Source organism: Chroicocephalus ridibundus, chromosome 20 (genome assembly GCF_963924245.1).
Source record: "Chroicocephalus ridibundus chromosome 20, bChrRid1.1, whole genome shotgun sequence".
NCBI lineage: Eukaryota > Metazoa > Chordata > Aves > Charadriiformes > Laridae > Chroicocephalus > Chroicocephalus ridibundus.
The window spans coordinates 545,550-557,582 of NC_086303.1; the positions used below are offsets into that span (position 1 = coordinate 545,550).

The 12,033-nt window shown below is 47.1% G+C and overlaps 1 protein-coding gene across 1 annotated transcript in view; it reads left to right on the forward strand.

The window, feature by feature from the left end:
- LGR6 (leucine rich repeat containing G protein-coupled receptor 6) overlaps positions 1-12,033 on the forward strand; it is a 150,056-nt gene that overhangs the window by 95,234 nt on the left and 42,789 nt on the right. Inside the window, exon 5 of the mRNA XM_063356428.1 lies at positions 6,509-6,724. Coding sequence (XP_063212498.1) covers positions 6,509-6,724 — 216 coding nt within the window. The remainder of the gene's footprint in view (positions 1-6,508; positions 6,725-12,033) is intronic.

Below are 12,033 nucleotides of genomic sequence, written 5' to 3' on the forward strand. Positions count from 1 at the left end.
GTGCTCCAGCCATCTGAGCATCTTTGTGGCCTCCTCTGGACCTGCTCCAACAGGTCAACTCTCCCACTGTATCTGCAGTACGTTATGACCACAAGGACATGATAGGCAGAGTAGAAATTGAACCATTTCCCACTTTCGAGGTCAGCACTGAAGTCCGCAGCTGCCTTTCTCCTGTCCCGTTTGGTAACAGTTGATGGAAGAAGCCCTTGCTCCTCGCCTGGGTGAATTTGGGCAGGCTCAGGGACCCAGAACCTCCTGCCCCTGTGTGTCCAAGCCCCATTGGGTGCTGTGCCCAGCAGAAAGAGCAGCACGTGTGGAGCTGGCTTGTGGGGCAGTGTGGCAGAGGGAGAGCCAGGCTGGCATGGAGTGCCTTCAAGCAGGATGTTTTGCACATCTCCAGAGCCGTCCTCCCTCGCTGTGCCCTCAGCTCCTTGCACGGCGAGTTCCCCGGGAGCTCACAAGCCAGGTACTGACTCAGTGCGTCTGGGAGTCTTGCCTGACAAAGGAGCTGAGGTGTTGGCCCCAGTCATTAGTAAGTTATCGGAGGAGTTTAGCTGCAGTGACATCATCTCCTTCTTATGTTACTACAAGGAACTTAGATCCTATTATGGGATAGGAGGTAACTCAATCGAGCCTTTCAAGATAAACTCAGACAGGAAGAGAGACATGATTGCCCGAAGGCACCAATTAGATGTTTCTGGTGAGATCAGCTCTGCGCAGCCGACACACATGCACGCTGGGGCCGGGGAAGACAGCAAGCATCTCTCCCCAAGGATGGGGTGGTCTCAGGGAGGGGTGGGCAACCAGCTCTTCCTCCCACTGCTGCCGGGTCAGTCAGTCGTCACTCCTTCGAGGGTCGCAGCGCGCTCTCCAGACTGTCCTTTCTTTAGGCCCCATATTCTGCTGCTGGCAGATAGTCAAGATGCAGGGGAGCTCCCTGGTTTGAAGAGAGAACAACTCAGCCCAGTACCACTCGATGCTGCCTACGATCTTTGGTGGCAAGTTTTCTCCAACTTTATCAAGGCAAATAATAGCCCGGTGTCCTGTTGTGACTGGGGTGGGGCCAGTGGGGGAACATCACAGAGTCCATACTGCAGGCCAGCTACTGCATGTAGTTTGTCTAAGGCATCCAGACAGCCGGCTATTATTGGCTCTGGGTGCAAGGGAGGGAGAACAGCAGCAAAAGTCAGGATGTTTCCTGACAGCATGGCACTGTGCATTTTATTGGCTTCCAGGCTGCAGCTCCCCTTGTAAATACTCCCTAGCCAGACGGACCTGGAAAGATACGGGTAAAGTTGCTTCTGCTGGTCACAGCCTGAGATTTGCACCACATCTGTTAGGGAACAGAGAGACTGTTTCTGGTTAGCCACTGCTGCACACTTCTGCCAGTCATGTTACAGACAGCAGGATGCATGTACTTACAGATGTCTAGGAAACGCACTTGTACATCCTCTGAAATGCTCTGACGCAGTTCTTGGAACAAGACAGTTCTTAGAAACTGCTGGGTCTGTGGCACAGGAAATCAAAGATCTCGGATTATAGCTTGATCTGTCAGAATTAATACAAAACTTATGACAGGCTTGCTGCACTGGCAACTGCTCATAGCCCCACCACCACCTGGATGTCCCGAGTGGCTGTATTGATTGCATTGGCTTGTCTTCTGCACACTGTGAAGGAGTAATCTCCCACTTTTGGCCTTTTCTCATTAGAAAAGGACTTCCTCCCTGCTTGGTTCCTTCTAGGAATGTTTTTGAACCTAGCATCCTGCAAGAAGGCAGGCAGTTCCTCCCAACAGACAATGCCCAAAGCAATGAAGTGGTTCTTCAAAGGCACCCTGGGCTCCTAACCCTGCACCCACACAAAACCTGACACTGCCCCGCCCAAGGAAAGACTTCCCTTTCCCACCCCACACAGGTTCCTTTGGCTCCCCAGAGCTGCCACTGGCTACAGCAGCACCAAAGGCACCAGCTGGTGGGGCTCAGACAATCTTGCATTTGATGCTGACTTGCTCCTCTCACCACGGCTCAGCTGAGGCGTGGACATCTGCTCAGGGAACAAAGATGACATAGGCAATGCCTCAGAACAAAAGCCAAGGGACTTTTGATGCTCTTCCCAGGCAGGTCCCTCTCTCCCCATCCCTGTAGTCCTTAAAGCAGAAAACGCAGTAAAATCTGAGGTGATTCCAGGCACTTTTAGGACTGTTGGCTGTGTCATGTTGAAGTCATATAAAAGCCCCATAGCCATCAGCAGTAGATGCAGATCTAAAGCCAGAAGCTGAGACCTTCAAGCAGCTGGTGATTTTCATATGCATTCTTGAATCCCCCACTTAAAGTCAGCTCCTTTTGCCTGCAACAGACAGGATGATGCTCTGCGGTGTCTTGCTTGAGCCTGTGAAGTCACTTAGAAATCTTGTCCGTGCAGACATCTGGAGACCACTGTGTGTCTTATCCGCTCTCCAGACCTACAGCACTGCTTGACGGCAGGTGTGAGATGAAGTCCCGCTCCTAAGCCACCCAGCAGCTCCATGAAAGAGGCATCTTCCTCTGTAAGCAATAAATAGGTTAATGCTTTTAAGAAAAACTAACTGAGTGATTTGGTGAAATAAAGATTAAAACATCTCCATGGAAGGTGAGGAGCCAGCCCCAGCCTGCACCGTCCCATTTACCCACTAATCAGCCCAATTATCTTAGGTATAAATCATAACACAAAACACTTACGGAGCCAGAGTCACACACTGAAGAAAGGAGAGAACTGTTGGGTTGGTTTTTGTTTAGTATAATTGATATAATTGCTAACAACGCCGTGCCAAGAACTTCAGCGTTTCTCCTTCCAGAAGAGAGTGGAGAGCTGTCTGAAAGCCATAGCAATTAGCAATCCCCACATGCACAGCTTTTATTAGAAAGAATGCACCTCTATTCCAGAAAGAGCCGGCAGCTCCCTGAGGAGAAATTAAACAACCCGGAGACCATTTGGTACCAGGAACGCAGCCATCACTTAGTCCATATTCCCTGTTCCTTTGTCGATGCTGCAAAGGCACATAAGGAATCCTGCCTGTCACGCTGCGTGTGAAATGCCTTCGCCTGGACACTTCCTTGCTCCTAATTTTGACTATACTGGCTCCAGATAGGTGCATATTGCTGTGCCGTGGTCCAAGCAGGCTGCTGTTTCCAGGGTTGCTCAGGCCCTTGTCCAGCTTGTGGTACCCAGCAGAAAGTCTCCCTTTCACTCCACTGAGGAATCTGGCTGGGGTCTGGTTGTCACGCTCTGGAGCAGATTAAGGCAGCAATTACATGGCTGGAGCTCACCAACACTCCCCGAGCACGCTGCTCTCCAGTGTCTCATGGACATTGACCACACTCATCACAACATGCCACACTGCCACTGGGCAGCCCCTGCGGAGGCGAGGGGAGAGAAGACTTGGGGTTCATTTTAGTCTCGCAGAGGTGACCCCTCGTTGACGGCAGGGTGTGGAGACATGGGGCAGAGCCTGGCTTGGAGCTGCAGCATGTCCAAAGCCACGCAGGAGCATTAACAAACTCAGATGAATCTCAACTCTTGCCCCTGTACTAACCATAGGGATTCACAAAGACAGGGAGGTGTCCGAGTACCTCAAAAAAAATCCACCAAGGACCCATGCTACTCACTGGCACTTCTCCCATACCTATGGACCATGGATGTAAAAAAGTGCCTTTCCTGACCATATGCTAAATAGCCATGGAGCAAATTCACCAGCATTAATGGTTTCCCATTCAACCTGATCTAGTTGAAGATGTCTCTGCCCACTGCAGGGGGGTTGGACTAGGTGGCCTTTAAAGGTCCCTTCCAACCCAACGCATTCTATAATTCTAACCGGGGCACCATCACGCTGAGGCCAAACACCGTCGTGGCTCACGTCTGTGGCTTCACCACAAGTTCATGAACAGAGTGGGACACAAAGCTCAGACAGTCACGGGGCCCGGGTCCACCTCGCTCCCTTGCCACAAACCATCCCTGTCTTGGGCAGGTCAGCCTGGTGTACCAGCCCTTGGCTCTGTTTTAGCATCTCCATTTCTGAAAGCTTAATTTGGTTTTGAAAAATGATAATTATTCTCAGCGGATATTTTCATGTCTGTTCTTTAATTAATTAAACTTGAAACAGAGCATTCACTTTAAAACAATTTTCAGTAAACATATAGGGATTTGGATGAAAGAATGTCTCTGAGAAAAGTAAGCAGTACTTTTTTTTTTTTTTTTTTGAAAAACAGATTATGATGCCAAAAACTAACAGAATTCTTATGCTGAAGAAGGAATGGAAAAATTAAGCAAAGATTGACATTTCCACACAAGTTTTAATTTTGGTCAAAAAGTTCTTGTTTGTCCCAAAACATTTTGATGAAAATTTTCAAATAGAGTCTTTAATCTTACCCAGGGCTGCTGCAGGATTTGTTTTTCTGCTCTTTATTCTTTGGATTTGTCTTCTCAGGAAGATGCTATGCTCTGATTTGTTTGTAGTCTTGGTAACAGGAGGTAAATTGAGGCAGAGCTTGCAACACACCCACCCTCTACAAGAGGAAAACGTACACTCTCTTGTGTCAGCCCTCTGAGCACAGACGCAAATCCTGCGGCAACTGAGATGAGCTGTGGGTGCGATGTGCTTTTGTCATCCACAGAGGAATCAACAGAGATGGCTGAAAAACTCTCAGCTGAGCAGCCTTGCACCAAAAAACGCCACTTTGCAGCAATGAAAGCGTATTGCACTTTGGAAAAATACATTAATGTGGCAAAATGGGAGTAATGAAATAGTTATTTAATCCACCTTGGGGTGTCATTTCAGTTTGAAGTGATGTTGCAAGACTTGTGCACTGCATTTAAAGGACAGTTGTCCGAGGGAGATCTCAGGAAGGTTTGACTGCACTGCTCAACATTACAGAGCTCCACCTTTGTCCATCCAGGTCAGAACAACCAGTGCAGAAAATGCTTTTCTCTGTGGCACAGGAAAAGGTTTGTTTTCCAGGACCATCCAAGAATTTCACCCAGGAACACCACCCTTTCCCCACAGCTCCGCTTGCACCTGGGGTCTTCCCTGCTCCGTGCATCTGATGGGGCATTTGGTCTCCTCCTGCAGACTAGAAGTTTATTGGAGGGTATTAGGAAGTACGGGTACAAGGTTTGGTTTGGAAGTACAGGTTTGTGAACTAGGAAATGTTATCTGTGCTCTTCAGACACGGGTCTGGTGCCAGGGGGGAACAGTGTCTGGGGATCAGCTCCAGTGTTCAACTTTCATCAAAAATATTACTTTATGAACTCAAAAATACTAATTTCTATACCACATTACCTTACGGAGGATCGTTGATTTGAGGGCTGGGCCATGACAGTTCTGTTAGAACTTCCTTCTCTCGTGCTTTGATAAGAGGCAAAGGGCTTTCTCCTTGCAATTTGAATTCAGAGATCTTTCTCTTAGATAGCTTGGAAAAATAAATTAAGCCCTGTTGGCTGTGGATGGAAATCAGAATTTCCTTTCTTCTTGGAATAATTGGTTCCTGGTATTTCATCCAAATTTGAAGTGTATTGCTCTTATATTTTGATTTTAAAATCTACAGATAACACATTGTATTATACACATCCTGCTCACTATTGTTTAAATAAGAGACTTTAAGACAGATGATTCCCAAACCTGGTTTTTTAACCTTTTTTTTTTTTCATAATAAGATTAATATTTTTTGGCTTCTCATTCTCTTTTGGAACAAAAACAAGTCTTAAAAATTAAAGTTTCTCACCAAATTAAACCTTAAATTCAACTGCCTTAAGGTTTCCATGATAATTAAAAAAAAAAAGGAATTGGCAAACCAAGGAGAAAGAAAGGCCTGAACATGTGCGATACAGAGAGCACAGGCTTTAATTCCTGCGCCATGACACATGGTCTGACTCGTTCGCGGTGCTTTTGCAGGTAGCTCTGACTGTTCGGATCAAACACGGGACCCCAAGCAGAGCTGCCACATATTTCATGTTTCCAGACAAATCCTTTTCTCCTGGAATGGGGCTTTGGCCACACGGTTTGGCTGTCCTGCACGTCCCGCAGCCGTGGGTCTGGGTGGGCGGTGGGGTACCCCAAATGAGCTTGTGCCTCCGTAACTCGGCTCAGGCCGATCCACAGCAAGCCCGGCCCCAGGGGATGCAGCTTTGATGCTCATTTTTAAGGGGGGTGCCTGCAAGCCACATCTGGCCGGTGTCCGTCTGGTGGGTCCGTGTGAAAGGCCTTACCCCAACCACTTTGTTTAAGAAGCTGCCATCAGTCGGCAGCACTAAATGGCCATCAAGAAGGGAACTGGTCAAACATCTCCAAGCACAGGCAGGAGCCTTGCACTGAGACCTCCTTATGCTAATCACTATTTACAGCCTAATTCAATCTCCCTGGCCATCAATCCATCCCGCCTCAGCATCAAAACTCCCTTTGCATAACACTGCGGGCACGTAAAGCAATGCTAGATCCGTCTCTCACTTATCCCCACCCTGTTTCTTTCCCACTCAGACGCCTGGATGCAAACCTTATCTCTGTGGTGCCCGAGAAGAGCTTTGAGGGGCTGCTCTCCTTGCGTCACCTGTGGCTGGATGATAATGCCCTGACGGAGATCCCTGTCCGAGCTCTGAACCACCTGCCAGCGCTGCAAGCCATGACCCTGGCTCTCAACCAGATCTGGCACATTCCCGATTACGCCTTCCAGAACCTCAGCAGCCTCGTGGTGCTGTAAGCCTTCTCCTCTTGTTACTCCCTCGCAGCCGTGGCATCCTCTGGCTGGGACAAGGTGCTGACCGTGCCTGGCAAAAGGGACCCTCCTCCCGTGGGAAGACCTGCCAGTCACTCCCCAGGAGCAGCTTTTTGCTGCAAGGGTGGCAGGTTTTGTTCACGAGAGTCAAGGAATCCCTGCTATTTGATATGAAGTGCCAAAATTGCCACTTCTGATGCTTTTCATGTTTTCTGTCCTTTTCGCTGAAGAGCCAAAAAGCTCCCTGATGCCTTTGAAAAAATTATTTGCATTAAAAAAAAATATTAAAAATCAGTATCTGGAAACAAAAAGCAGATTTTTTTTTTCCCCGTTGAAGATTCAAGCAATAAAAAGCTTCTAATTTCTACTCCCCCCTCCAATCCCTGTGTTAAAACTACAGGAATTTCTATCAACATGAAAAACAAACAAAACAAAACCAAACAAACAAAAATAAAGGAAAAAAACCCAAAACAAACCAAAAAAAACCCACCAAAAACCTGCAACAACTTGCAATCAGGTCAAAATTTATCTTTTTTTTTTTTTTTCCCCTTGGAAAATATACTGAGAAAACTTTTTGACCAAATACGATTTCACACAAGAGGTCTGACGTCAACACCTTGTCCAAGCCTGTGCACGCTTATTTGCCTGGCTCTGTAGATCAGCTACCCTTTGCGGTGATCACAGCCCCGTGGTGCATGCTCTTGTCCGGTTTGCATTACAAACATGTTACTGACAGCGTTCGGAGCAGTGTAGAGAGCAGTGTCGCTCTCAGAAGAGACCTGGTCCAGGAGGACAATGTTTCCTCCACGGGCAGTGGGACGTGCTAAAGCCCTCTGCAGCCCGTAATCAGAAAGAAAACTGGTGTCTTTGCAGTTACATCAGGAGGCGCGTCCTTCCTATCTACAGAGGCTTGTATATTATTGAGCTTTCAAAAGGAAGTTTACATGTGCAAATTAGCTAGTCGTTACTTTTTTGGTGTTGATTAGCCAGTTCAGGTGTGATTGCCAATTACTTTAGAGCTCCTGTATCTACATGAAATGCTGCCTTTTGGTTTGGTAATACATATTGATACCAGGGTGTTAAGTAACCTCAGCATGTGGTGCCTTAGTGAAAGTTTAGCAATTATTTCGCTTTCAAAATTTAAAGTGTTTACTGAAGCCATCTAGCATAGAAAGTGCTTGGACAAAGGACAGTCCGGAGTTTTATTAAGCACCAACTTCAGCTGTTTAGACAAAGCATAAAGGCTTATTTAGGAGAAATGCTAAAAGCAACTTGAGAAATGTCAAATAAGTAGTTTTCACCCACAATAGTGCTCATTCTACAAGGCATCCCATGACCATCATAATGCAACCACTTCATTCAGCTTTAATAGCTAGCACGGAGGGTGAGCCGACATTTGGGATTTTATTTCAGTCTCAAAGGCATGCTGCTTTCATTCTGGCTTATCCCATACTTTGGGTGAGAAGCAACTCCTTAATTAAACAGGCAAGCTCAAGAAATAAAAGTCATTGACCATTAGGTCACAAGGGAGAGAATAATGTCCCACCACAGACAATTGGAAGGGAACACATGTGTGATCCTGCCAGGCGCTGTGGGACACGATGCTAAATTTTTGTGGGATCACAAGTGTTTGGCAGAACTGGCCCCATAAATCTCTCCCATGCTTCCATGCATACCCTTGTCAGCGCCCAGCCAGTGGAAAGTCACCCAGCGTTCTTCCTGTGCCCTACCAGGGATGTTTCCCTGCTTCGGAGTCACCCACCAAGCCGAGCAGCAAATGCTCCCGAAAGCCAGCCGAGCTAGGCAGTAAAGTTTGCCAGGAGACTTTCCCTACCGGGACGCAGATGATCCATATGTGCATTCCTCTGCAAGCGTCTGAATTTGCACGTAGATTGAGAAGAGCTGGCTGCTACCAGAAACGTCGGGAAACTTCTAGCCTGCGAGGTATTAAAATGAGCACCTGGGGGAGGAGAGCCGAGGGCAGATGTGGAGGAGCACGGGGGAGTCTCTCATATACAGCCTGATTAATACTCATGGACGCAGCTGACCACAGCTGAGGGCATGACCTTCCCAGGTGCAGAGATGTGCTTTTCCTCCTCCGCACACCTTGGGCCTTTGGGAGAGACGTGGCTGATCATCCCGCTCGGACACAAACACCAACATCAGAACGTACATGCCTCAATCTGGAAGAAGTTAAGGGGTTCAGTCTCTGCTAATAAATTACACCTCTGTTGAGGAATTCCCTGATCTTATTCCCATCTATTGCTGCTGCAGGTTTCTAACTAGGGCTCCAGGGTGTTCAGCAAGCAGAGCCTCGTGTAAATCACTCATCATGAAATCTATGAGTCTCGCTAATTGGCGCCATCCTTTCCCCAGCTTTGATAACAAGGGCCTCGTGTGCTGTGATGTTGGCACTGGGCTGCTGATGGTAGGAGGTAGATGGCTTGTTTGATCAGGGTGGCTCATGGGAATAGGATACTGAAGATCTTCGCTCCAGGTCTGACAGAATGTGTTTTAGCATCTACAAGCAGAAATAATCCGGAATATTTTTCAGCTAATGATTTGTATGAAGCAAAAGATCCTTTTTTACAAAAAGTGTCTTCTCAGGCACAAAAGATTTTTCATTTACAAGTGAGCATTTGAAACCCCCATGCTGCTGTGCTGACAGGCTGATAAAGTGCGTGACAGCAGTTCTCGTTAGCGTCCCTCATCTCCTCTGTCAGCTGAATTCAGCAGAAAGTCAACTCCCAAACTAGGAATCACAGCACCTCTTTCGCCCCCAGCGGGGTCCATTACGCCTCCGGTAAAATCTCACATGGACGAATTTGGGAACTGTAGCCAGGAATTCCCCCAGCGCCACAGACACGTCCTTGCTGACGCACCTCTGAAATGGGCTGCAGTTCCCTTCTTTCCTGGTGTCGCCAAAGGAGCTGTGAGCGCTCTCAGCAGAGATGCCGGGAGGTGGACGGGACACGGAGGCAGGGTGCCCTCTTCTAGGCAGGCCAGTGGAAAGCTTCTCTGGAGCCCTGGAATGATGGACCTGGGCTAGGGAAAGCCTGTGAGTAGTTTTACTTTCATCACATGGCAGGGAATCCCTTAAGATAGAGCAAATGATGTCAAAACCCAGATGCTTCTCTGTTTGGGTCCACAGGGAGTGTTAGCTCCTGGAAACCCCACTGACTCAAACATTCCTGCCGTGCTGAACATCCTGCTGTCGAAAGGACCCGGCATTTGCTGCCCAACGTGCGGTGAGCTTGGAGCCACTGAGTTAACTTGGCCCCATAATGCACAAAAAGATGCTCCGCTCCTCTTATCTGGCCCTGACCCTTGTCTGCCTGCACACAAGTCTTTCGAAAACAAGGACTCTGGGAAAGCTGTTTTCATGCCACTGCCAGTTAGTTTTGCTTAAAGTCCCCTAATTCTTGCACTCTGTCTCTACCTGGTCTGTGCCATCTCTGTATTTATTACTGTCTGTCATACCCTTCCCTCGTCGCAGCTTTTCCATTCCCACCCAGTCAGCTGGTTTACAATCAGAAGTTTGTCTACATATGATGCTTGTTTGTTCCTCCACACCTTTGAGGTGGAAAGACCAGAACCGCACACTGTAGCAAAACCAAAAATGAACAATGAGTTTACACAATGGCATAATGCCATTCTATAGCCCATTTTCTCTTCTGTAGTCATTCCTATCATTTGATTTGCTTTTTTGACAGCTACTAAACATCAAGAGTTCCTTCCTGTAGATGTCTAAGAGCCTGTTACTGCATATGCTCATATATCACTCGTTTTTCCCCCCTTTACATCACTTTGCATTCAGGCATTTGAATTTCAGCTGATGTTTTATTGTTGAGGACAAGCCACTCATCTGCAGGTGTTTCCCTCCTAGGTCACCCAGCAAGACCTTACAACTAAATCATAGAATCATAGAATCATAGGGTTGGAAGGGACCTCTGGAGATCATCTAGTCCAACCCCCCTGCCAGAGCAGGGTCACCCAGAGCAGGTTGCACAGGAATCTCGCCCCTGCTTTCCAGGGGAGCTGAGTACCAGCAGTTTCAGCTGACGCCTGTGGCTCTTAGTGCCTCCCAGCACACCAAACACAGTCTGGTAGATCAGGGTGTCAGGATGAGCCCGTGCATCGCTACCTTCACCTGTACAAGGGAGTAGACAAGTCCCTCTCTGAGAAGCTATTGGTAACGTTGGTGTTGGCGGGGAGTGCCAGTCATGTGCAATTCATTATTACTAAGAACAATATTGCCTGGAACATCTGGGTCCCATTCATGGGCCTTTCAATTTGGAAAAGTGCCTTTTCTCTCTGAGGACCGAGCATGCTGCCTTGGCAAAAGTGAATTTCCCACTCTGGCGCTTGAGGAAGAAGCAAATAGCACTCCAATGAACCTCCGAGAATGTCACTTCTGATCAAGCTTTATTTTTCACCAGACAAGTCTCATGCTGGTCCTTCACTGCCAGAAATAATCCATGGTTTAGGTTTTATGATTTAGGTTTCTCTACTTAGCCACGGCCAAGTTGAGAAAAAGGACAATTTTGCCACAATAGGGCTGGAAATTCATCATGGCAATGCCTGGTCCAGTAGGACAATTCATATCATGTCAGATTTGAACTTGGTTCAAATCATCTAATGCAAATAACCGATGGAAAATGTTTACATTTGTTCTTTTTGAGAAGAAAAAAATGAAGTCATTAGAAATGAAAGAGATGGAGAATCCACCACTTCCCTTTGTAGTTTGTTCCAGTGGTTAATCATCCTTAGTGTTAACAAAAAAAAAAAAAAGCTCATATTTCCCATTTGAATTTTCTTTGGCTTTGACTTCAGACATTTGTTCTTATTATTCTTTTCTCCACTAAATCACAGAACCATTTTAGTACCCATTTTCTAACGAGGAATAATCCTATATGTTACACTGCACTCATGCCCTTGATCTTATTTTTAATAAGCTAAACAGATTGAGTTCTCTAAGTCTCAAACCTATTTTTTTCCAGCCCTCGGATCATTTTTATTGCTCTTCTCTGCACCCATTCCAAATTATCAACATCCAGTTAACAATGTGGGTACCAGAAATACATTTAGCCTTCCAGAGCCGGTTTCACCAACGTGCAATGCAGATGTAACGTAATTTCCCTTTCCTCACAGCTTACTGTCTACTCCCTTATTCATGAAGACAAGGACCTTTATTGACCAGTATTTAGCACATTAGCTCAACCCGCTTTCCCTTGTGCGTAAGACAAATGACAGAGGTGCCCTGTCCCCTCGGGGGTGGCGTTTCCAGGGC